This window comes from Xenopus tropicalis, chromosome 4, assembly GCF_000004195.4.
Source record: "Xenopus tropicalis strain Nigerian chromosome 4, UCB_Xtro_10.0, whole genome shotgun sequence".
Classification (NCBI taxonomy): Eukaryota; Metazoa; Chordata; class Amphibia; order Anura; family Pipidae; genus Xenopus; species Xenopus tropicalis.
In genome coordinates this window covers 27,152,413-27,179,308 of record NC_030680.2, presented here as the reverse complement: position 1 = coordinate 27,179,308, position 26,896 = coordinate 27,152,413, and the positions used below count along the sequence as shown (strand labels likewise).

At 33.8% G+C, this 26,896-nt stretch overlaps 1 protein-coding gene and 1 long non-coding RNA gene across 2 annotated transcripts in view; both read left to right on the top strand.

Moving 5' to 3' along the window:
* LOC100498223 (mucin-2) overlaps positions 1-26,896 on the top strand; it is a 163,485-nt gene that overhangs the window by 36,003 nt on the left and 100,586 nt on the right. The window contains exons 31-41 of the mRNA XM_031900758.1: positions 5,795-5,932; positions 7,426-7,563; positions 8,073-8,210; positions 14,786-14,923; positions 16,110-16,247; positions 17,011-17,148; positions 17,255-17,392; positions 20,108-20,245; positions 22,720-22,857; positions 23,126-23,263; positions 24,122-24,259. Coding sequence (XP_031756618.1) covers positions 5,795-5,932; positions 7,426-7,563; positions 8,073-8,210; positions 14,786-14,923; positions 16,110-16,247; positions 17,011-17,148; positions 17,255-17,392; positions 20,108-20,245; positions 22,720-22,857; positions 23,126-23,263; positions 24,122-24,259 — 1,518 coding nt within the window. The remainder of the gene's footprint in view (positions 1-5,794; positions 5,933-7,425; positions 7,564-8,072; positions 8,211-14,785; positions 14,924-16,109; positions 16,248-17,010; positions 17,149-17,254; positions 17,393-20,107; positions 20,246-22,719; positions 22,858-23,125; positions 23,264-24,121; positions 24,260-26,896) is intronic.
* Positions 12,189-13,476, top strand: LOC116410331. Its single transcript, XR_004222294.1, has 3 exons — positions 12,189-12,199; positions 12,357-12,494; positions 13,360-13,476. It is a non-coding gene; the product is annotated as an uncharacterized LOC116410331 (long non-coding RNA).

Sequence of the window (26,896 nt, the reverse complement as noted above, 5' to 3'; positions counted from 1 at the left end):
CCATGCACCCAAGCAGTACCTGGAGTTCTCTGTGTACACCATTCCTGGACTTTTAATATCATATTTATCATATGATTGTAGTGTTTCTTATTTGTTTTAGCCAGATATCCACATGTTTTACCGTGTTCAGTCACAAAGATATTTTGTATTCTCTTTTTCTCTTTCAGTAAGTGTGATTCTAACCAACAAGTAAGCTGTACTCTTATTCAGAATCCTCCAGCAAAATGTACCTCCAAATGCTATATCAATGGCCAAACCTACAACATTAATGACGTGGTACCTACTTCAGATGACTGTTCAACATGGTACGTAAGAGAAATAGCTGCGGTAACGGAAAATATTCTGGCACGTTGTATACAAAATGGTAGTGGAAACAAAAATGCTTAGGCTTACCCTCTTGCTAGCAAAATAAACGAGAATCAAAGAGCTAATTTCATCAATAACTGCAGATTTCCTAATATATTAAGAACCTTAAAAAAGCCTCAGCAGAGAGGTAACATACTCATTTTGAGTAGATATGCCAGAGGGGCCAAGGGCACAAGAGAGTGATATCATATTTTTATGACATTTTGATCAGACTTCTTAGTGAAAAATTTCTTAGTCATTTATATATAATATCCTGGGTGGAATGATTCCCAGCAACCCTCCAGTATATAATGTAGATTGGAAGGAAATATGAGAGAATGGTTAACAGTCATCTATTCACCACCAGCAGCAGCACTGTAACATATTTGATTTGTTTTACCATGTTTAATTACAAAGCTGTTTTGTATTTTTTTTTCTCTTTCAGTATGTGTGATTCTAACCAACAATTGAGTTGTAGTCTTATTCAGAACCCTCCAGCAAAATGTACCTCCAAATGTTATGTCAATGGTCAAACCTACAACATTAATGATGTGGTACCAACAACAGATGACTGTTCAACATGGTAAGTAAGAGAAATAACTGCTGTCCATGAAAATATTTGGCAGGTTGTATACAAAATGTTAGTGGAAACAAAAATGCTTACGCTACCCTGCTGCTGGCAGAATCAGAGTTGATGCAGCTGAAATTTCTATCTGAAAATAAAAACATACTATTGTATCTGAATAACTGATAACCTGCTCTGTAAAAACATTTTAAGTCATGTATTCATTTGTTTTACCATGTTTAATCACAAATCTGTTCTGTCATTTATTTTTCTCTTTCAGCAAGTGCGATACTAACCAACAAGTGAGTTGTACTCTTATTCCGAATCCTCCAGCAAAATGTACCTCCAAATGCTATATCAATGGCCAAACCTACAACATTTATGATGTGGTTCCAACTACAGATGACTGTTCAGCATGGTAAGTGAGAGAAATAACTTCTTGTATTCTAGTTGTATACAAAATGCTTGTGGGAACAAAAGTGCTTAGGCAACCCTGCTTATGGTAGAATCAAAGAGCTAATGTAGCTGAAATCACAATCTAAACCTAAAAAAAACATACAAAAAAATCTATCAATAACTGCAGGTCTCCCACCTTGTTAAGAAGGTGAGGAAGGTTGAGGAAAACCTCAGCAGGAAAGCTACTTACACCTTTGGAGCAGATAAGCCACAGGGGCCCAGGGCATTAGAAAGTGATATTATATTTTTTTGACATATTAAACTTCCCACTGAATATTTTTTCTATATGGTATCCTGGGTGGAATGATTACCAGCAAATCATCAGTGTATAGGCTTGGGGACATGGGAGAATGCTAGAAAATACATGTAAGTGATTATATACAGACAAGTACTTAAATCTTCTAAACCAGATAGAAGAAACATATTTTGACAATAGCAAGCTTCCTACTGAAATTTTTTAAACTACCTATAAATTCCCCTTCGTCTCAGATACTGGTGTGAATGTAGAGAACTGGCAACTTAATCCCACACATTGTGGAATTATCCTGAGATCACACCTTTCTTGGATCCAGAGGATCCACAGGAAATTTCATTGTAATATACATAGGGATCTACAGACTTATTTTATGAGGGAATTAATATTTAAATCTACTAAACCAGCTAGAAGACTGATAAACCATATTTTGATAGTGGCAAGCAAATCGTTCTGTCAGAAAATGAAACAGTGAGTGATACCCACAGAAATTTAAACAAATAAAGATGCAAGAAAGAGGAAATTAAAGAAATTGAATAGTTGCTTGCATGGCATAATAATACAATGCATACTTTTAAATAGTGGGTTAATTTGATGTACTGCTTTCTTGACATAAACCACGATTAAGAGCCAATTTAGGTACGCACTTATAGCATTCTAATTCTTATGATCCTATTATTTTTCTGTGGTTTTTATTTTATGTTGTCTCCTTCATTCCACCAGCTATATAGCTGTTGTTATTTTTAAATTTGATGATGTTGTAACCATACTTTTTTTTTGTATATTCTTTATTTATAAACATAGACATTTTTTCAGTTTTATATCACATAATAAAGGGGGGTAGAGAAAGAAAACACGTGTGACATAATGCATCCATTCAGGCCCCAGATAGTCCTCTCTGGGTACCTGTTAGATGCTGTCTCCTTCCAGTCGCTGGGAAAAGTAGTTCTGATGACTACATAGGGAAACCATTTTAGTCGTGTAGAGTCCACTTTGTTGGGATTTTCAATATAGTATGCTACCATTCTGGAACAGTTACTATTAGTCTTCTGTTATGTCATCACATGTGGGTGGAACGGGGGAACAATAACATTCAATAGGAAAATTAAATCATATTAATAATTAGAAGAAGAGAAAGAAAGAAGAACAAAACCTGATAGGTCGCACAGCCGTTCCGCTCCCATTGATTCATTCTGTAACCATACTTTTAATGCACCAAACATTGTGACTACTTCATTGCATGATTGGTTGCTATAATTATCGCGTTCGATAACTTCATATACAAAGTACCAAAACAAAAAATGATTGTAGTGTGTGATTATGTAATTAATCTGTATTTGCAAAACTGCAAATTAATATCTTTAATTCATTTAAGTCAAATATTGCTTTCTATTACAGTGTTCTATCATAAAGCTGTTTTGTCTTTTATTTTTCTCTTTCAGTATGTGTGATACAAACCAACAAGTGAGCTGTACTCTTATTCCAAATCCTCCTGCAAAATGTATCTACAAATGCTATATCAATGGCCAAACCTACAGCATTAATGATGTGGTACCTACTACAGATGACTGTTCAACATGGTAAGTTAGAGAAATTCAACAAGATGTTAGTGAAAACAAAAATACTTAGGCTACCCTGCTTGTGGGAGAATGAAAGAGGTAATGCAGCTGAAATCTCTATCTGAAAATCAAAAAAACATAAAATGTTATCAATAACTGCAGGTCTCCTTATGAAAACCTCAACAGGAAGCACATGTACTCTTTTTGTGCAGGTATGCCACGGAACCCAGGATACAAGAGATCTATTTTACATTTAGATGACATATTAATCAGACTTCCTACTGAAAATTTTCAATTATTCCTATATGGTATCTGGGATAGAACTATTCCTAGCAAACCTTCAGAATACATACTGGGGGGATATATAAGTCATCTATATATATTTCTGTTATGTATAAAAATAACATGTATAAGATTCTACACACCTGATACTATATTCCTGAACAACTACATACAATACTCCTCTTAGTGTCAAAATAGTCACTGATGTAAATTATCCCATACATTATGCCTTGAGATCAACCCTTTCTTGGAGACAGTAGGGTAATTTCAGACTAAAATACATATAGATCACTGGAGTTATGTCATAGGGGAAACTATTAAATTAAATTAAATCAATAAATTAAATTAAATCAACTAAAAAAGAATTATTAGGACATAACTGCTTACCACTTTGTCTTCCAAGAGAGAAGGCTGCTAAGAGGAACCATGACTGAGAGCCCATTTAGGGTATCATATGCAGTCCTAATACTCCTTCTCTTGATCCCTTCTTCTCTTGTTTTTCTTTTTCTTTGGTCACGCCTTTCAACCTTCTATATAGCTATCGTCAGTTTGTCATTTTTGAGTTTGATTATGTTAATGCCATACTTTTAATAGACTGAGCATGGTGACTACATTTTTACATGATCCATGGCTGTACTTATTACATTTCACAACTTTATGAAAAAATAGTACTAAAATAAAAATCGTTTAGGCTTTAAAAATGCATGCCTAGCTGTCCTATGATTGTGGTGTGTGTTTATGTAATTATACTGTACTGTATACTGCAAATTAACACTGTAATAACTTTTATTTTATTTTTAATTTCCCTTTTTTATTGTGTTAAGTAATAAAACTGTTTTCTCCATTTTTTTTTCTCTTTTAGTAAGTGTGATACTAACCAACAACTGACTTGTAATCCTATTGCGAATCCTCCAGCAAAATGTACCACCACCTGCTCCATCAATGGCCAAACCTACAACATTAATGATGTGGTACCTACTACAGATGACTGTTCAACATGGTAAGTAAGAGAAATAGTTGCTGTACAAAAAATATTTTGGCAGGTTGTAAACAAGCTTACATTTTCATATTTTCACATTTATATCAGCCTTTTTTTCAAGATTAAACTGTTAAAAGTTATAATAGTATGCCCTTAAAAGTGAACCAATTTGCTTGAACCATTCATTTTCATTCATGTAGCTGTCTTGTACAACAGTATGCTCTTGTGCCCCTCAAATGAAAAGTTTTATTCTGTAATCTAACATTGTTCACTATTACATAGATTAATGTGCAATACAGGTATAGGACCTGTTATCCAGAATGCTCGGGACCTGGGGTTTTCCGGATAAGGGATCTTTCCGTAATTTGGATCTCTATACCTTAAGTCTACTAAAAAATAATTTAAACCCAATAGGATTGTTTTGCCTTCAATAAGGATTAATTATATCTTAGTTGGGATCAAGTACAAGGTTCTGTTTTATTATTACAGAGAAAAAGGAAATCATTTTTAAAAATTAGAATTATTTGCTTATAATGGAGTCTATGGGAGATGGCCTTTCCATAATTCGGAACTTTCTGGATAATGGGTTTCCGGATAAGGGATCCTTTACCTGTATTATTTAAAATCAATACAACAATGGGACTTATTGATAAGGAGTAGGACGTACCCTTTTCTTGCATAGTCCCAATAATATTTAGGCAACCCTACTGCTGGGAGAACAAAAAGGCTAATGCAGCTCAAATGTTTTTGAGAAGATATGTCTCAGTTGTCCTGGGAACAACAGAGTGATATCATATTTTTATGACATATTAATCAGACTTTTTACTGATACATTTTCCAATCACTCCTATATGGTATACAGGGTGGGACAATATCCAGCAAACCTCCAGTAAATAAACTTAGAGGACATATGGGATAATACTAAAATGTCATCTATCTATGTCCAGTACCAAAGGAATATCTTAAGGATTATTCTCATTTTGTACTATACTCCTTAAAAACTGACAAGAATAACCCTCCTCAGTGTCAAATTGATGCTGAGATGATTGCAGAGGATATTGAACTTTTTCCCAAACATTATGGAATTGTCCTGAGATCACCTATTTCTTGGGAATAAGATGGTAGCTACTTTCTTGGTATTTTAGTCTAATATACATAGGCATTGATGGCGTTATGGAATGCAATACTGATATCTACTGAACCAGTTTTGAAAACTGATAGCCATATTGATAACCATATAGCTGCAAGTATTTGTAAAGCAGCACTGGGATGTAATTTATTCTTTGTGTCAAATGTCCTTTTACTTTGCTGTGTTCAATTATAAAGCTGTTTTATCTTTTCTTTTTCTCTTTCAGTAAGTGTGATAGTAACCGACAGCTGAGTTGTACTCCTCTTCAGAATCCTCCAGCAAAATGTACCACCACCTGCTCAATCAATGGCCAAACCTACAACATTAATGATGTGGTACCTAGTACAGATGACTGTTACACATGGTAAGTAAAAGAAACAGCTTCTGTACAGTTAAAAAAAATTGCTTCTGTACAAGAAAATATTTTGAAAGGTTGTATACTAAATGGGATTGGAAACAAAAATGCATAGTCTGTCCTGCTGCTGGGAGAATCAAAAAGCTAATGCAGTTGAAATCTCTATATGAAAACAAGAAGGACATGTACTCCTTTTGAGCAAACATGCCACAGGGACCCAAGGCACAGTAAAATTATATCATATTGTTATGATATATTAATCAGACCTCCTTCTGAAAAATCTCTGGCCCATGGAAAAACTATTGAGGTGCCATGTTGGCATCTCCTTACCCTAGGTCTTTGTTCCTTTGGCATTTGGCATTCTGTGCAAGCACAGTAGAGTAGATCTCACCAGAATTACATTACTGCTCATGCTGTAACAGGGATTTTCCAAAGGCATGCCTGGGAAGCCAGAAGGAATGTAAGTAAGATGCCAGCTCAGGCAAATGCAGTTTTCTCCTAACAGGGGCACCAGTCTTGGGAAAAAATTAACAATCTAGGTGGCGCCTAATATTTTGGCATCCCCAGTGAAATGTACTTTATATGTCCTTTATAGTGGCAAAGAGATTGCTCTGTCAGAAATGAAAACCATACTTACAGAATGGGAACTACACTAAGAAATAGAGGAGATTAAAAGAATGGAATACTTAATTACATGGCATAAGTGCACAATGCATACCTATGCTGATGTGTGGAGTAATAGAATGTATTGCTTTCCTGACTGGAGCCATGATTCACAGCCAAATTAGAGTGAAATATAAATTCATAATTTGCTTTCTTTCTATGCTTTCATTTGCCTTTTTTTCCCATTTGCATCTTTTTTTCTTTAATTGTGGTCACTCCTTCCACCTTTTGTATAGCTGTTGTCGTTTATAATTTTCATTATGTTGTTGTCATACTATTAATGGACCAAATATAGTGATGACATCTTTACTTGATAAATAACGGTTCTTATTATATTTGATAGCTTGATAAAAATAAAGTACCAAAATAAAAGCTGTTGTAAAGTGATACTGACACTAAAACTTTTCAAAATACAAATATACATAAAAAGTACCTATAGGTCTCGATGATCATGTTTTATAAATTTGGTTTGTTTTTGTAAGTATTACTTGTTACCTGAAGTTCCTAAACCATTTTTGCCAATCTGACTGCCCCTTCTCAACCTGTCAGTTCTAGCTTCTACATCTAATAGACATCTGCTGCATGAAAATGGCAGCTCCCTCACAGAGGATCATGGGGGGTCAGAGAGGTTATGTAAACGCAAATACTTTTATAGCAAAATTATTAATATCAAGCAAAGAAAATGTTAAGATAGATGTAATTTCTAGTGTCAGTATCTCTATAAGATTGTAGTGTGTTAATGTTATAATGCTGTATAAAGCAGCACTTTAATAACTGTTATCAATTCATTTTATCAGGTTCAATCTTAAAGCTGTTTTGTCTTTTCTTTTTTCTTTCAGTCTCTGTGATACTAACCAACAAGTAAGCTGTACTCTTATTCAGAATCCTCCAGCAAAATGTACCTCCAAATGCTATATCAATGGCCTAACCTACAATTTGAATGATGTGATACCTACTTCGGATGATTGTTCAACATGGTAAGTAAGAGAAATAGCTGCTGTAAAAGAAATTATTTTAGTATATTGTATACAAAATGTTAATCAAAAATGGAAGAAAAAATGCCTAGGTGCTGCTAATGCTTCTGGGAGAATCAAAAAGAAAATTCATCTAAACTCTCTATCTGAAAATGAAATACCATTTTAACAATAATTGTAGGTCTCACTCATATTAAGAGCCTTATAGGGTGGTCACATACTACTTTTTGGCATATATGCCAAAGAGGCCAGGGCACAAGAGAGTAATGTCATGTTTTTTTTTTATATATTAATCAGAATTTCTACTAATACATTTTCCAGTCACCCCACAGTATATGGTATTTTGGGTGGAACAATTTGTTGCAAACTTCCAGAATATAAACTGGGAAGACATATTGAAGAATGTAAAAAGTGATCTATTGTGTCCAGTACAAAAAGAACATGTATATGATTGAAGAAAATGTGTACTCCATTCATGAGAAACTATATTGTCTTTTCTTTTTCTCTTTCAGTTACTGTGATACTAACCAACAAGTGAGCTGTACTCTTATTCAGAATCCTCCAGCCAAATGTATCTCCAAATGCTATATCAATGGCCAAACCTACAACATTAATGATGTGGTACCAACTACAGATGACTGTTCAGCATGGTAAGTAAGAGAAACAGCTGCTGTACAAGAAAATATTTTGATATGCTTGGCCTCAAATAGATACTGGTATGAATGTGGTGAACTTTCAACTTTGTCACACACATTGGGGCTGATTCATCAAAGTACAAATTCGAATCCCAAAATGGGTAAAATTCAGATTAGATATGATCATTTCTGATGATCGGAAATGTCATGAAAATGCTTACGAAAAAATTGTATTAGTCACGATAATATCGTATTGGCGATCCGAAAGTCACAAGATTATATATAAATTATACTATGGAATAGCTGAATCTTACTTTGAGATTAACAAATAGATTGTTCTGTCTAAAATGTATGTATGTATGTATATTATTTTTATCTATATAGCATTACTTATGTATGCAGTGCAGTATAGCAGAACAATAACTCAATAAACAAACATGGGTTCATTACAATAATAGATACATAACTAGAAAGTACAATAATGAATACAAATAAATATAAAGTACAGTTGCATTTTTAAGATTCAACAGAGCTAAGTGACAAAGAGACAAGAGGATGGAGTTCCCTGTAGAGCTTACAATCTAAGTGGGAGGGTAACTTAAGACACAAATAGGAGAGTGATAAATGTTGCAGGTTACAGTGGGTGATACTGTAATATAAGTGCAAGTTCTCAGTTCAGGTGCTTTGCAAGTGCTTCCAAGGAAAAATGGAAACAGAAAACCATGCCCACAGAAACTTCAATAAGAAATAGAGGAAATCAAATGAATGAAATACTTACATGCATGGCATAAAAATGTAAGAAAAAAATGTTGCACGGTAGAAGTGAGAAGAAATGCTCATTGACTTTAATGCATTTGGAGTGACGCGCATTGTTCAATGTTATTGCCATACTATTTAGGGACCAAACATTGAGACAACTTCATTACAGAATAGCTATCTGTACCTAATTTATGTGATAACTTGATAAAAACATAATATATGCTTTAAACATATATATCTAGCTGTCATATATTTGTAGTGTGTATCTTGTATTTCTTTTAGCCAAATATTTCTTTGTTGTATCATGTTCAATCATATTTTATCTCTTTCTCTTTCAGTAAGTGTGATACAAACCAACAAGTGAGTTGTAGTCTTATTCAGAATCCTCCAGCAAAATGTACCTCCAAATGCTATATCAATGGCCAAACCTACAACATTAATGATGTGGTACCTACTTCAGATGACTGTTCAGCATGGTAAGTAAGAGAAATATCTGCTGTATAAGCAATTATTTTGGCAGGTTGTATACATATTGTTAGTTGAAACAAACATGTCAAGGCTACCATGCTGCTGGGAGAATTAAAGAGCTAATGCAGCTAAAATCTCTATCTAAAAATAAAAAAATAACATTCTTTCAATATCTGCAGGACTCTCACTATAGTAAGAGCCTAATGAAGACATATGCAGATTTATTACATACTTCCTTTTGAGTAGATATGCCAAAGGGGCTCAGGGCACAGGAGAGAGTGATACCATATTTTTTTCTGACAGATTGTAGTACAGGTATCGGACCCCTTATCCGGAAACCCGTTATCCAGAAAGCTCCGAATTACGGAAAGCCCGTCTCTCATAGACCCCATTTTAATCAAATAATTCAGAATTTTAAAACTGATTTCCTTTTTCTCTGTTGTAATAAAACAGTGCCTTGTAACTGATCCCAACTAAGATATAAATAATCCTTTTTGGATGCAAAACAATCCTATTGGGGTTAATTAATGTTTTATTGATTTTTTAGCAGACTTAAGGTATGGAGATCCAAATTACAGAAAGACCCCTTATCCAGAATACCCTTGGTCCCGAGCATTCTGGATAATGGGTCCTATACCTGTATTAGAAATGGAAACAAAGAACTATAGCTACAAAACAGCAACCACAGAAAGAAATAGAGGAAATTAAATGAATGTTACATAGTAACATTGGGTTGAAAAAAGACCAGAGTCCATCAAGTTCAACCCTTCCAAGTAACCCCAGCACACATAAACCCATACTGACCTATCTATATTCACATGCATAAACCATATATACCAACATCAATACTAACTGTAGATTTTAGTAGCCTTGGATACTATGCTTGTTCAAGAACTCATCCAAGCCCCACTTAAAGACATTAACAGATTCTGCTATAACAACATCACTAGGAAGGGTAGTCCACTTATCTGCATGGCAAAATAATACAATGCAAACATTTCATGAGTTGCGGGGTAATTCTTTCTTGACTGGAATTATGATTATTCAGAGAGCCATACACTCCTTGTTTTTTTATCCTTTTATCTTTTATCTGTCTTCTCCCTTTTTTATTTTGCTTTTGTCACTTCTTTCCACCAGCTATATAGCTATTCAGTTTGATAGTGTTGCCATAATTTTAATGGACCAAACATTGTGACTACTTCATAACATGATTGATGCCGGTACTTAAATTATATTGTATAAGCTGATAAAATAAAGTACAAAAATAAAACATATTTTGGCTTCAAACATACTGTATATACCTTGTTGTTATATGATTGTAGTATTTTTTTTTATTTAACACTGTGCTATAAAGCCACACTGTAATATATTTTATTTCCTTTAGTCAAATATACTTTTTTTGTTACCATCTATAATCATGAAGCTGTTTTGTCTTTTCTATTTCAGTATATGTGATACTAACCAACAAGTGAGCTGTACTCTTATTCAGAATGCAAAATGTACGTCCAAATGCTATATCGATGGCCAAACCTACAACATTAATGATGTGGTACCAACTACAGATGACTGTTCAGCATGGTAAGTAAGGGAAACAGCTAGTGTACAAGAAATTGTTTTGGCAAGTTGTATACAAAATGTAAGTGGAAACACAAATGCTTAGGCAGAAAATAAAAACATACAATTCTATCAATAACTGCATGTCTACTACTATATTAAAAGCATCATGAAAACCTTAAAAAGGAAGTTGTGTATTCCTTTTTAGACGATATGCCACCAGGACACAAAAGAGTGATTTATGAAAAATGAATCAGTCTTATTACTGTAAATTTTCCCAATTTCTCTTCTATAATATCCTGGGGACTATGATTCCCAGCAAAACTTCAGTAGATAAACTGGGAGGACATATGGCAAAATGCTAAAAATAAATCAACATGTATTTGTGTGGAGTATAAAGAAAAATATGTATAATGTTATCGAAAATTGGTACAGGTATCGGACCCCTTATCCGGAAACCCGTTATCCAGAAAGCTCTGAATTACAGAATGCCCGTCTCCCATAGACTCCATTTTAATCAAATAATTCAGAATTTTAAAACTGATTTCCTTTTTCTATGTAGAAATAAAACAGAACCTTGTAATTGATTCCAACTAAGATATAATGAATCCTTATTGGATGGAAAACAATCCTATTGGGTTTAATTAATGTTTTATTGATTTTTTAGTAGACTTAAGGTATTGAGATCCAAATTACGGAAAGACCCCTTATCCGGAATACCCTTGGTCCCGAGCATTCTGGATAATGGGTCCTATACCTGTACTATATTCCTACATAGAAAATTCCCCTAAGTTTCAAATAGATGTTGCCATCTTTTAGTTTGTGTGCTTCTTTTCATCTGTTATGTAGCTGTTGTCATGTTTTAATTTAATTATGTTATTTCCATACTTTCATTAAATGATCATGGGTTGTGCTTACTGTATTTTAAAACTAAATTAAAAATAAAGTCCTAAAATACAAATTGTTCAGGGTTTAAACATATGTAGTTAGCTATCAAATAATTGTGGTGTGTTTTTATGTAATTATACTGTATTTGCAAAGCAGCATTGTAATAACATATATTTGCATATTTTCTTCTCTTTCAGTAAATGTGATACTAACCAACAACTGAGTTGTAGTCCTCTTCAGAATCCTCCAGCAAAATGTACCACCACCTGCTCCATCAATGGCCAAACCTACAACATTAATGATGTGGTACCTACTACAGATGACTGTTCAACATGGTAAGTAAGAGTAATAGCTATTGTACATTGGTTATACAACATATTGTGAAACACATTCTTCAATTGTCTTAGGTTTTAAATATACGTATATATACCTAGCTGCTGTATGATTGTGGGCCTGATGCAATTATATTGTGTGTATATTTTTCTCTTTCAGTAAATGCGATACTAACCGACAGCTGAGTTGTACTCCTCTTCAGAATCCTCCAGCAAAATGTACCACCACCTGCTCCATCAATGGCCAAACCTACAACATTAATGATATGGTACCTACTACAGATGACTGTTACACATGGTAAGTGGTGAGGATATGGTTGTCAAAAATGAAAACGTTAGTTGTAGGGTAATGGGATTTACTGCTTTCCTTACTGGAACCATGATAGTAAGCTAATTTAGGGAGTCATACACACTCCTTATACTACTTCTTTCTTCAGATTCTTTCTTTTGTCTATCTTCTATCCTTTTTCCTTTAAATTAGCCACTCCTTCAATCCCACTACTTAGCTGGTGTTGTTTTTTTTATTACATTGTTGCAATACTTTTAATTCAACAAACATTGGGCCTGATTCACTAAAGTCCGAAATAAGGAGTGCTATTTATAGCATGCGTTAAAAATCTTATCACTTCTTATTTTTCGCTCGATTCACTAAAAGGACACTTGTCATAATTAAGAAGCGATGTTCTTGGCGTTATTTATCTTGCAACGACATATTTTCAAGCAATGTGCTGCGTAATATGTTGTGTGCTGCGTAATATGTTGCTTGAAAATATGTCGTTGCAAGATAAATAACGCCAAGAACATCGCTTCTTAATTATGACAAGTGTCCTTTTAGTGAATCGAGCTAAAAATAAGAAGTGATAAGATTTTTAACGCATGCTATAAATAGCACTCCTTATTTCAGACTTTAGTGAATCGGGCCCATTGTGTCTACTTTATTACATTCTTCACAGCTGTACTTATTTGATAGGTTGATAAAAATTAAGTACCAAAATAAATACTGAGTAGGCTTCAAACCTCACTGTCATATTATTGTAGTGTGTGTATATGCAATTATACCGTGTTTATAAAGCAGCATTCTTATTTATTTGGTCTTATAATCAAATATCACCTTGTTTTACTATGTTCAATCATAAAGCTGTTTTGTTCTTTTATTTTTTTAGTAAGTGTGATACTAACCAACAAGTGAGCTGTACTCTAATTCAGAATCCTCCAGCAAAATGTACCTCCAAATGCTATATCAATGGCCAAACCTACAACATTAATGATGTGGTACCTACTACAGATGACTGTTCAACTTGGTAAGTAAGAGAAATTGCTGCTTTAAAAGAAAATAATGTGGTAGGTTTTATACAAAATGTAAGTGGAAGTCTAGCTTAAAGGAACAGTAACACCAAAAACTGAAAGAGCTTTAAATTAATACAAATATAATGCACTGTTGCCCTGCACTGGTAAAACTGGTGTGTTTGCTACAGTAACACTACTATAATTTATATAATAAGCTGCTGTGTAGCCACGGGGGCAGCCATTCAAGCTGGAAAAAAGGAGAAAAGGCACAGGTTACATAGCAGATAACAGATAAGTTCTGGAGAATGCAATAGTGTTTTATCTGTTATCTGCTATGTGCCTGTGCCTTTTCTCCTTTGAATGGCTGCCTCCATGGCTACATAGCAGCTTATTTATATAAATTATAGTAGACTTTCTGAAGTAAACACACAACTTTTACCAGTGCAGGGCAGCAGCACATTATATTTTAGTTACTTTTATACACTTTCAGTTTTTGGTGTTACTGTTCCTTTAAGCTACAATTCAGCTGGGAGAATCAAAGAAATAATGCAGCTACAATCTGTATCTGAAATTAAAAAGATACCATTATGTCAATAAATATATGCCTCAACCTATATTAAGAGTTTGATCAAAAACCTCAATAGGGCGGTAACATACTCCTTTTAAGCAGCTTTGACAGGGGTGCAGGACATAAGAGATGATTTCATAGTTTTAGGTAATATATATTAGACTTCCTACTGAAAAAATCCCCATTAGTCCTATATGGTATCTTGTATGGAATGATTCCCAGTCCATACACCAGTCCATACATCAGTGTCTAGGACAATGAAACAGTGTAGAAGATTCTGATTAGTTTTTGCTATATTCCTGAAACACTCTATAGAATATGCCTCTCAGGCTCAAATAGATGCAAGTTTAAATGTGAAGAATTCATAATTCTCCTTTCTTCTGATCTCATCATTGACCTGTCTACTCTCTATTTTCCTTTTACTTTGGTCACTCATTTCTGTTGTTGTTTTTGAATTTCATAATGTTGTTTCCATACTTTTAAATTACCACAAATTTGACTACTTCATTACATGATAAATGGCTGCACTTATTTCATTTGATAATTAGGTAAAAGTAAAATAACACAATAAAAATGTTTAGGCTTAAAACATGTAAATACTTAGCTGTCATATGATTGTAGTGTATTTTTGTAATTATATTTTGTTTGTAAAGCAGCACTCTCATTTCTTTAATATCCTTTTGTTTTATTCTGTTCAATCCTAAAGCTGTTTTGTCTTTTTATTTCTCTTTTAGTCTCTGTGATACTAACCAACAAGTGAGTTGCACTCTTATTCAGAATCCTCCAGCAAAATGTACCTCCAAATGCTATATCAATGGCCAAACCTACAACATTAATGATGTGGTACCTACTACAGATGACTGCTCAGCATGGTACGTAACATAAATAACTGCTGTACAAGAAAATATTTTGGCAGGTTGTATACAAAGTGTTAGTGGAAACTGTATACTCTTAACTTTTAAAGCATTATTGCATAGTAGTGCCTATTTTAAGCATAGGCTGGGTTCTAGCCCTGTACAGTCTATGTACTTACATCTTTGGTACCTCTTTTCTTCCATAAATTATTATTTTTTGCTGAGCCCTTCCATAAAGCCAGTCCAAGGACTGTAAAAATAATAAATCCAGGCAGGTTGAATACAAAATACAAAAACCTCTGCTAGCAGAGGTTCATCTATATATTCTATATATTCATCTATTTGTGTCCAGTACCAATCAAACATGTATAAGATTATACTGATTTGGTACTTCAGTCTCAAACATATGTTGGCATGATTGTGGGGAATGAGATCATCCATTTCTTGGAGACACTACAGAAAATACTCCACAGGCTATTTCGATCAAATATACATAGGAAGTACTTATGTCCTGTGGAAATCAATACTTAAATCTATTAATACAGCTAAGACACTAATGAACTGTCATTCAAGATTGACAAGGAAATTGCTCTGTCTGAAATGGAACAGAGATCCATACCCACATAAAGGAAACAGCAGAAAGAAATAGAGTGGCAAAATAATATAAATATACATATGATGATGATGTGTGGAATAATTGCTGTTACTACTACTACAGAAACTTCAATTGAGAGCCAATTTAGGGAGTCATATGTACTCATAATACAACTTATTTCTCCTGATTTTTTTATTTTGCCTGTTTTCTCTCTTTTTTCCTTTTACTTTGGTCACTAATTTCTACCTACTATATAGCGGTTTCTGTTTTTGAGTTTGATTATGTTGTTGCCATCTTTTTAATGGAGTAACATTGTGACTACATGATCATTGATCATGATCACTGATACATGATCAATGGCTGTACGTAATGTGTTTCATAAGTTGATAAAATAAAGTACAAAAATAAAAAATGATTAGACTTTAAACATATATACTTTGCTGTCATATGATTGAAGTATGTTTTACCATGTTCATTTACAAAGCTGTTCTGTGTTTTTTTTTAGCAAGTTTTATTTTGTTTGTAAAGCAGCACTCTCATTTCTTTAATATCCTTTTGTTTTATTCTGTTCAATTCTAAAGCTGTTTTGCCTTTTTATTTCTCTTTTAGTCTCTGTGATACTAACCAACAAGTGAGCTGCACTCTTATTCAGAATCCTCCAGCAAAATGTATCTCCAAATGCTATATCAATGGCCAAACCTACAACATTAATGATGTGGTACCAACTACAGATGACTGTTCAACATGGTAAGTGAGAGATATAGCTACCTTAAAGAAAATATTTTGGCAGGTTCTATACAAAAAGTTAGTAGAAATAAAACTGCTCAGTCTATACTGCAGCTGAAATATCAATATGAAAACAAAAACCATACTTTTCTATTAGCTGCACTGCTGAACCAGCCTGGAGCTTGTTGAACCATTTTTGGACAGTAACAAGGTGATTGCTCAGTCAGAAATAGAAACAGCGAGCTGTACCAACAGAAAGGGAATGGCAGAAAGGAAAAGAGAAAATTAAATAAATAGAATTCTTAATTGTATGACATACTAATACAATTAATACATTTGATGATTTGTGGTTTTTTTTGGATTTACTGTTTTCCTGACCTTAGCCATGATTGAAATCCCAGCTGGGGTATCACACACACTCATAATACTTTGAATGCTTTTGCTAGCCTGTCTTTAATTAATTTGGTATAGGGGGTGTCGTCCTTTTTAAATTATATTATGCTGTTGCCCTACTTTTAATGGATCAAACATTGTGTACTTCATTTCCTATTCCATGGCTGTACTTATTTTATTTGAGAAAAATAAAATTAAAAAAATAAAACAGTTCAGGCTTTAAACATACTCTTAGTTGCTATATTATTGCAGATGTGTTGATGTAATTATACCTTGGTTTTGCAAAGCAGCACTTTAAATTCTTTTATTTCTTACAGGCACAGTAACACTATTGTTTTACTGTATGAAATCATGGCGCTGTTTAGTATATTTTTTATTATTTTTCTTTCAGTAAATGTGATACTAACCGACAGCTGAGTTGTACTCCTCTTCAGAATCCTCCAGCAAAATGTATCACCACCTGCTCCATCAATGGCCAAACCTACAACATTAATGATGTGGTACCTACTACAGATGACTGTTACACATGGTAAGTAAGATAAATAACTGCTGTACAAGAAAATATTTTGGAAGGGTGAACACAAAGTTTTAGTGAAAACAGAAATACTTAGGCACCCTGCTTTTTTTTTTTTTAGCAAGTGTGATACTAACCAACAAGTGAGCTGCACTCTTATTCAGAATCCTCCAGCAAAATGTACCTCCAAATGCTATATCAATGGCCAAACCTACAGCATTAATGATGTGGTACCTACTACAGATGACTGTTCAACATGGTAAGTAGGAGAAATAGCTACCTTAAAGAAAAGTATACAAAAAGTTAGTAGAAATATAACTGCTCAGGCTATACTGCAGCTGAAATATGAAAACAAAAACCATACTTTTCTATTAACTGCTTTGCTGAACCAGCCTGGAGACTGATGAACCATTTTTGGACAGTAACAAGGCGATTGCTCAGTCAGAAATAGAAACAGCGAGCTGTACCAACAGAAAGGGAATGGCAGAAAGGAAAAGAGAACATTAAATGAATAGAATTCTTAATTGTATGGCATGATAATACAACCCATACATTTGATGATTTCTGGGGTTATTTAGATTTGCTGTTTTCCTGACCTTAGCCATGGTTGAGATCCCACCTGGGGTATCACACACACTCATAATACTCTTTGAATACTTTCATTTGCCTGTCTTTACTTAATTTGTTAAAGAGGTGTTGTCCTTTTTAAATTATATGATGCTGTTGTCCTACTTTTAATGGACCAAACATTGTGATTACTTCATTTCCTGTTCCATGGCTGTACTTATTTAATTTGAGAAAAATAAAAGTACAAAAATAAAACAGTTCAGGCTTTAAACATATTTCATAGCTGTCATATCATTGCAGTAGGTGTTGATGTAATTATACCTTGGTTTTGCAAAGCAGCACTTTAAATTCTTTTATTTCTTTCAGGCACAGTAACACTATTGTGTTACTGTTTGACATCATGGGGCTGTTTAGTCTATTATTTTCTATTATTTTTCTTTCAGTACATGTGATACTAACCAACAGCTGAGCTGTACTCCTCTTCAGAATCCTCCAGCAAAATGTACCACCACCTGCTCCATCAACGGCCAAACCTACAACATTAATGATGTGGTACCTACTACAGATGACTGTTCAACATGGTAAGTAAGAGAAATAGCTGTACAAGAAACTGTTTTAGCAGGTTGCATTCAAACCATTAGTGGAAACAGAATGCTCTTAATTATATTATATGATGAAACACAACATTGAGTTTTCATTTTTATATTCAGCCTCTTTTGAAAGAGCATGCCTTTTCAGTCAAAAAACAGGGCCTTTATTGGAAATGCATTATGTCTTCAATTTTTAATAAAACATACCAATATTTTCCTTCTTTTTTCTTTTCCCTCACATTTAAAACACCCCAACCATTACCCCACGACTAACAAGATACATTTAGGAGAACACAAAAGAGATTAAGGAGAACATATAAACACTGTGCCGATAGCCCTGGCAGAACCTGCTCAAGACTAAACTTTTTTTGAGGACTCTGGCATGTTATGGGTTTAGTGCAATAAAGGTGGATAAAATATAGCTGGATAAATATGCTCAAACTATTCATTTTCAGTTATACAATGGGACTTATTGCTAGGTAGCAGTATCCGTTTTTTGCATTGTTTCAAAGGACCAAGGGTATCAGGACCAAGGGTATTCCGGATAAGGGTTCTTTCCGTAATTTGGATTTCCATACCTTAAGTCTACTAAAAAAATCAATAAAACATTAATTAAACACAATAGGATTGTTTTGCATCCAAAAATGATTATGTATATCTTTGTTGGGATCAATTACAAATTACTGTTTTATTACTACAGAGAAAAAAGGAAATCAGTTTTAAAATTCTGAATTATTTGATTAAAATGGAGTCTATGGGAGATGGGCTTTCCGTAATTCGGAGCTTTCTGGATAACGGGTTTCCGGATAAGGGATCCCATACCTGTTCAGTGAAATCTCTATCTGAAAATAAAAGCATTCCATTCTTTCAATTAATGCAGGTCCCACTATATTAAGAGCCTTATGAAAACCAAACAGGAAGGTCATTTACTCTTTTAAAGCATATAAGCCTAAGGGACCTTGCCAAAATATAGCAATATCATCATTTTATGACATATTAATCAGACTTCCTAGTGAAAAATGTCCCAATAATTTCTAAGTAGTATGCTGAAATTAATGATTCCCAGCAAACCTCAAGTAAAAAAAATACTAAAAAGCTATTATCTATAGTATTACAATGAATAGCTATTTGTTAAAAAATAGCTAGAATACTCCCCTCAGTCACAAACAGATACTGGCATGATTGTAGAGATTATGGAACTAAGAATTGGCTTAAGATCACCCCTTTCTTGGAGACAGCATGGAAGATACTCCACAGGGTATTTCTGACAAATATACATAGCGATCCCTTGTTTTTTGTCCTAAACCGGCTAGAGAGATTGATCTATCTGAAGTGGAAACAGTGAGCCGCACCCACAGAAAGGAAACCACAGACAGAAATAGAGAAAATTAAACAGATTGCTTACTTGATGATAGTGAATACTTTATGACATGATCACTGTACTTAGCTTACTGGATTAGAACACGTCTAACTCATTAAAGCCATTGGCTGTTTTTTTTAAGGTGACTTTTTCCATGCCACTTGTCTTTTTTACAGTGCAACTTTTTTTTTTTTTTTTGCTGCAATTGGAGTCTATTGTCATTGCTCATTGCTATATTTGATAACTTAATAAAAACAAAGCACCAAAAAAAACCAATGTTTTGAATGTAAACATTTATATGCATACCTGTCTTAGGACTGTGGTGTGAGTTTATATTATGATATTGTGTTTACAGAGCAGCACTGTAATAGCATTCATTATATTTTCGCATCACATGTAGTTTTAGTTTAGTATAATCAATTATAAAGCTGTTTAATCTTTTCTTTTTCTTTTTTAGTAAATGTGATACTACCCGACAGCTGAGTTGTACTCCTCTTCAGAATCCTCCAGCAAAATGTACCACCACCTGCTCCATCAATGGCCAAACCTACAACATTAATGATGTGGTACCTACTACAGATGACTGTTACACATGGTAAGCAAGAGTAATAGCTGCTGCATAAATAAATATTTTTGCTGATTGTATACATAAAAATAGTGGGGAAAATAGCTAATGCAGCTGAAATGTCTATCTGAAAATAAAAACATACCACTCTATTAAAAAATGCAAGTGTCCCACTATATTAAGAGTCATATGAAAATTTCAACAGGGAGGTACTCTGAGAAACTACAAAGAATTTTCCCCTTGACTTTAAAACATACTGATGTGAACGTAGAGAATTTGTCAAATTCTCCAAGACGTTATAACATTGCCCTGAGAGTATCTGATTCTGGGAGACATGCACAGATGGAATAAACATACATGGAATAATATACACCTTGATGTCATATGATTGTAATGTGTGCTTTTTGCAATTACATTTTGGTTATAAAGTAACACTGTCATTTCTTTCCTTTCTTTAAGTCAACCATGTTCAATTTTAAAGCTGTTTTATTTTTTTACTTTTTCTCTTTCAGTAAGTGTGATAGTACCCAGCAAGTGAGCTGTACTCTTATTCAGAATCCTCCAGCAAAATGTACCTCCAAATGCTATATCAATGGCCAAACCTACAACATTAATGATGTGGTACCAACTACAGATGTCTGTTCAACATGGTAAGTAAGAGAAATAGCTGCTGTACAAGAAAATATTTTGAAGGTTGTATACAGACTGCTAGTGGAAACAAAATGCTTAGACTGCCATGTTCCTGTGAGAAATAAAGCACTTATGCAGAAAAAATAAAAACATACAATTCTATCAAATTCACATCTCCAACTCTATCAAGAGCCTTATGAACACCTCAACATGCTGTTCACATACTTTTTGAGCAGATTTGTCAACATTTATCAGGGTGTAAGAGAGTGTTATCATAATTTTATGACATATTAGTCAGTCTTCCTACTGACAAATTTTCCAATCATTCCTATATGGTGGAAAGTTTCCCAAAAAACACTCTGTTATAAACACTGGGAGGACATATGGGAGAATGCAATTCATCTGAGTCCAGTACAAAGAGAACATGTATACGATTATACTGATATTCCCTTCAGTCTAAACTAGATGCTGGCATGATTGTGGAGAATATTGAACTTTGTCTCTCAAATTATTGAATCACCTTGAGATCACACCTTTTTTGGAGACAGTACAGAATTTTCACCACAGGGTATTTCTGACTACCATAATTAGTGATCCCTGGAATTATGATCTGGGGAAACCAATACTTAAACCTCCTAAACCAGCTAGGAGACTAAGGAACCATATTTGACAGTGGCAAAGAGATTGCTCTGTCAGAAATTAAAACATACTGACAGAATGGAAACCACAATACTTCCAGATCTTCTGATCCTTACATTGTCTAAGTTTTTTTTGTGTTACCATTATAAAGCTGTTTTGTGTTTCATTTTTTTCTTTCAGTCTCTGTGATACTAACCAACAACTGAGTTGTAGTCTTATTCCGAATCCTCCAGCAAAATGTACCTCCAAATGCTATATCAATGGCCAAACCTACAACATTAATGATGTGGTACCTACTACAGATGACTGTTCAGCATGGTAAGTGTTAGTAGAAACACATTTAATCAACATTTAAACAACCCTAATCTCTATCTAATTTTCAATGCTTATACAGCTGAAATCTCTATCTGAATATAAAAACATACCAATCTATCAATTACAACAGATCTACCACAAGAGAGCCTTAGGAAAATGTCAATAAGGAGGTCATGTACTCCTTTTTACTTAATAAGTAAAAATGTTCCCAGTCACTGCCATATGGTATCCTGGGTGGGAAGATTCCCAGCAAACCTCCAGTATAGATACTTCTATCAATAACTGAAGGTCTGCCACTACATAAAGAACCTTATGAAAACCTTATGAAAAACCTCAACAGGGAGGTCATGCACTTTTTGAGCAGATATGCAATTGGCCCTGGGAACAACACAGCGATTTTAATAATCAGACTTCCTACTGAAATGTTTTCAGATCACTCCTATCTGATATGCTGGGTGAAACAATTCCCACCTTACCTCTGGGACATAGACTGGGAGGACATATGTTAGAATGCTAAAAAAAAAGTCATCTACATATATTTATGTTCACTACATAGACAACATGTATGAGATGTTTCTGAAATGATACTATATTCTTGAGAATCTGCATAGTATACTCCTTTCAATCTCAAATAAATGCTGGCATAAATCTAAAGAAACTTGAACTTTTCCCCATAGATTATGGAAGTGCCTTGAGATCACCCAATTATTGAAGATAGTAGAGAAGATTTTGAGAGAAAAATTTTCAAAATAAAAACTGCCTTAAACATAAATACCTAACTTTCATATCATTCTAGTGTGTTTATTTATTTATACTATGTTTGCAAAGCAGCACTGTGATATTTTTTATTTTAGACTATAATTCCTTTTTTTATCACGATTAATCATGAAACTGTTTTGTCTATTTCTTTTCTATTTCAGTAAGTGTGATACTAACCAACAAGTGACTTGTACTCCTATTGCGAATCCTCCAGCAAAATGTATCACCACCTGCTCCATCAATGGCCAAACTTACAACATTAATGATGTGGTACCAACTTCAGATGACTGTTCTACATGGTAAGTAAGAGAATGATAAACGTTATTTTGACAGTGGTGACATTAGATGTAGGGTAATGAGTTTTACTGCTTTCCTTACTGGAACCATAATTGTAAGCTGATTTAGGGAGTCATACACACTCCTTATACTCCTTCTATCTTCTGATTCTTTCTTTTGTCTACCTTCTATCCTTTTTTCTTTAAATTAGCCACTCCGTTATACCCACTATGTTGTTGTTTTATTACTATGTTCAATCATAAAGCTGTTTTGTTCTTTTATTTTTTTTAGTAAGTGTGATACTAACCAACAAGTGAGCTGTACTCTTATTCAGAATCCTCCAGCCAAATGTACCTCCAAATGCTATATCAATGGCCAAACCTACAACATTAATGACGTGATACCATCTACAAATGACTGTTCAACATGGTAAGTAAGATAAATTGCTACTTTAAAAGAAAAAAATGTGGTAGGTTTTATAAAAAATGTAAGTGGAAGTCTAGCTTAAGCTACAATGCAGCTGGGAGAATCAAAGAGATAATGGAGCTAAAATCTGCATCTGAAATTAAAAAGATACCATTATGTCAATAAAAAAATATGCCTCAACCTATGTTAAGAGTTTGATAAAAACCTCAATAGGGAGGTAACATACTCCTTTTGACATAGTCTAATATATTAGACTTCCTACTAAAAAAAATCCCAATTACTCCTGTATGGTATCTATGGAATGATTCCCTGGTATATGGACTGGGAGAACATAGTGGAGAATTCTAAAAAGTCTTCATTGTCCAGGACAATGAAACAATGTATACGATTATGATGCGTTGCTACTGTATTCTAGAACAACTATATAGAATATGCCTCTCAGGCTCAAAGAGATGCAAGTGTAAATGTGGAGAATTCATAATTCTCCTTTCTTCTGATCCCATCATTGTCCTGTCTTCTCTCTATTTTCCTTTTTACTTTGGTCACTCATTTCTGTTGTAGTTTCTGGATTTCATAATGTTGTTTCCATAATTTTAAATTACCACAAATTTGACTACTTCATTACATGATAAATGGCTGCACTTATTTCATTTGATAATTTGGTAAAAGTAAAATAACATAATAAAAATGTTTAGGCTTAAAACATGTATATACCTAGCTGTCATATGATTGTAGTTTTTTTGTAATTATATTTTGTTTGTAAAGCAGCATTCTCATTTCTTTTATTTTCTAAAGTCAAATATCCTTCTGTTTTATTCTGTTCAATCCTAAAGCTGTTTTGTCCTTTTATTTCTTTTTTAGTCTCTGTGATACTAACCAGCAAATGAGTTGTACTCTTATTCAGAATCCTCCAGCAAACTGTATCTCCAAATGCTATATCAATGGCCAAACCTACAGCATAAATGATGTGGTACCTACTTCAGATGACTGTTCAACATGGTAAGTAAGAGAAACAGCTGCTGTACAAGAAAATATTTTGGCAGGTTGAAGACAAAATGTTAGTGGAAACAGAAATGCTTAGGTTACCCTGCTGATATAAGAATCAAAAAATGAACACAGCCACAATCTCTAACTGAAAATAAAAACATGCCATTCTATCACTATATTGAGACTCTTATGGCATCATCAACAGGGTTATCACATACTCCATTTGAGCAGATATTCTAGAGGAGCTCATGGTATAAGAACAGGATATATTTTTACGACATATTAATCAGACTAAGTACTAAAAATGTTTCCAGTCACTCCTATATGGTATACTGGGTGGAATGATTCCAAGCAAACTATAGTGATTTGGTACTTCAGTCTCAAACATATGCTGGCATGATTGTGGGGAATTGCCATGAGATCACCCATTTCTTGGAGACAATACAGAAAATACTCCACAGGGTATTTCGATCAAATATACATAGGAAGTACTTATGTCCTGTGGAAATCAATACTTAAATCTATTAATACAGATAAGACACAAATGAACCATCATTTAAGATTGACAAGGAAATTGCTCTGTCTTAAATAGAAACAGAGATCCATACCCACATAAAGGAAACAGCAGAAAGAAATAGAGTGACAAAATAATATAAATATACATATGATGATGTGTGGAGTAATTGCTGTTACTACTACTACTACAGAAACTTCAATTGAGAGCCAATTTAGGGAGTAATATGTACTCATAAAACGACTTATTTCTCCAGATTCTTTTTTTTTTTTACTGTTTCTCTATTTTTTTACTTTGGTCACTAATTTCTACCTGCTATATAGCTGTTTTTGAGTTTGATTATGTTGTAGCCATATTTTTAATGGAGTAACATTGTGAATACATGATCACTGATACATGATCAATGGCTGTCCTTATTGTGTTTGATACGTTGATAAAATAAAGTACCAAAATAAAAAATGATTAGACTTTAAAAATATATATCTTGCTGTCATATGATTGAAGTGTGTTTTACCATGTTCATTTACAAAACTGTTCTGTTTCTTTTTTTTTAGCAAGTGTGATACTAACCAACAAGTGAGTTGTAGTCTTATTCAGAATCCTCCAGCAAAATGTACCTCCAAATGCTACATCAATGGCCTAACCTACAACATTAATGATGTGGTACCAACTTCAGATGACTGTTCAACATGGTAAGTGAGGGAAATAGCTAATTTAAAGAAAATATTTTGGCACGTTGTATACAAAAACTTAGTAAAAATACAATTGTTCAGGCTATACTGCAGCTAAAATATCAATATGAAAACAAAAACCATACTTCTATCAATAACTGCTTTGCCTGGGGACTGATCAACCATTTTTGGACAGAAACAAGGTGATTGCTCAGTCAGAAATAGAAACAGTGGGCTGTACCAACAGAAAGGGAATGGCAGAAAGGAAAAGAGAACATTAAATGAATAGAATTCTTAATTGTATGGCATAATGATACATTATTTCTATTTCTTTCAGGCACATTAACACTGTTGTGTTACTATATTAAATCATGGGCTGTTTTGTCTATAATTTTTCTTTCAGTATGTGCGATACTAACCAACAGCTGAGTTGTACTCCTCTTCAGAATCCTCCAGCAAAATGTACCTCCACATGCTATATCAATGGCCAAACCTACAACATTAATGATGTGGTACCTAGTACAGATGGCTGTTCAACATGGTAAGAGAAATAGCTGTTGCAAAAAAAAAAAAAAACTGTTTTAGCAGGTTGCATTCAAACCATTAATGGAAACAGAATACTCTTAATTATATTATATAATGAAACACAACATTGAGTTTTCATTTTTATATTCAGCCTCTTTTGAAAGAGCATGCCTTTTCAGTCAAAAAGCAGGGCCTTTATTGGAGATGCATTATGTCTTCAATTTTTAATAAAACATACCAATATTTTCCTTCTTTTTTCTTTTCCCTCACCACAAAAAACCCCAGCCATTACCCCACGACTAACAAGATGCATTAAGGAGAACACAAAAGAGGTTAAGGAGAACATATAAACACTGTGCCGATAGCCCTGGCAGAATCTGCTGTAGATAAAAAAATACTTTTAGGGCTCTGGCATGTTAGGGGTTTAGTGCAATAAAGTTGATAAAATATAGCTGGATAAATATGCTCAAACTATTCATTTTCAATTGTACAATGGGACTTATTGCTAGGTAGCAGTATCAGTTTCTTGCATTGTTTAAAAAATGCTTAGCCTGCTGGGAGAATCAAAGAGAAATGCAGTGAAATCTCTTGCTGAAAATAAACACAAACCATTCTTTCAATTAATACAGGTCTCACAATATTAAGAGCCTTATAAAAACCATGTCTTTTTTTTTTTGCTGCCATTGGAGTCTATTGCCATTTTTTTTACTGTGAAAACTGGTGAAAAATGTTGCTCAGTACAATATTTGATAACTTGATAAAAACAAAGCACCAAAATAAACAATGTTTTGGATTTAAACATATACATACCTGCCTTAGGACTGTTGTGTGAGTTTATATTATGATATTCTATTTACAGAGCAGTACTGTAATATCTATAATAATATTTTCACACCATCTGTAGTTTTAATTTACTGTGTTCAATTATAAAGCTGTTTT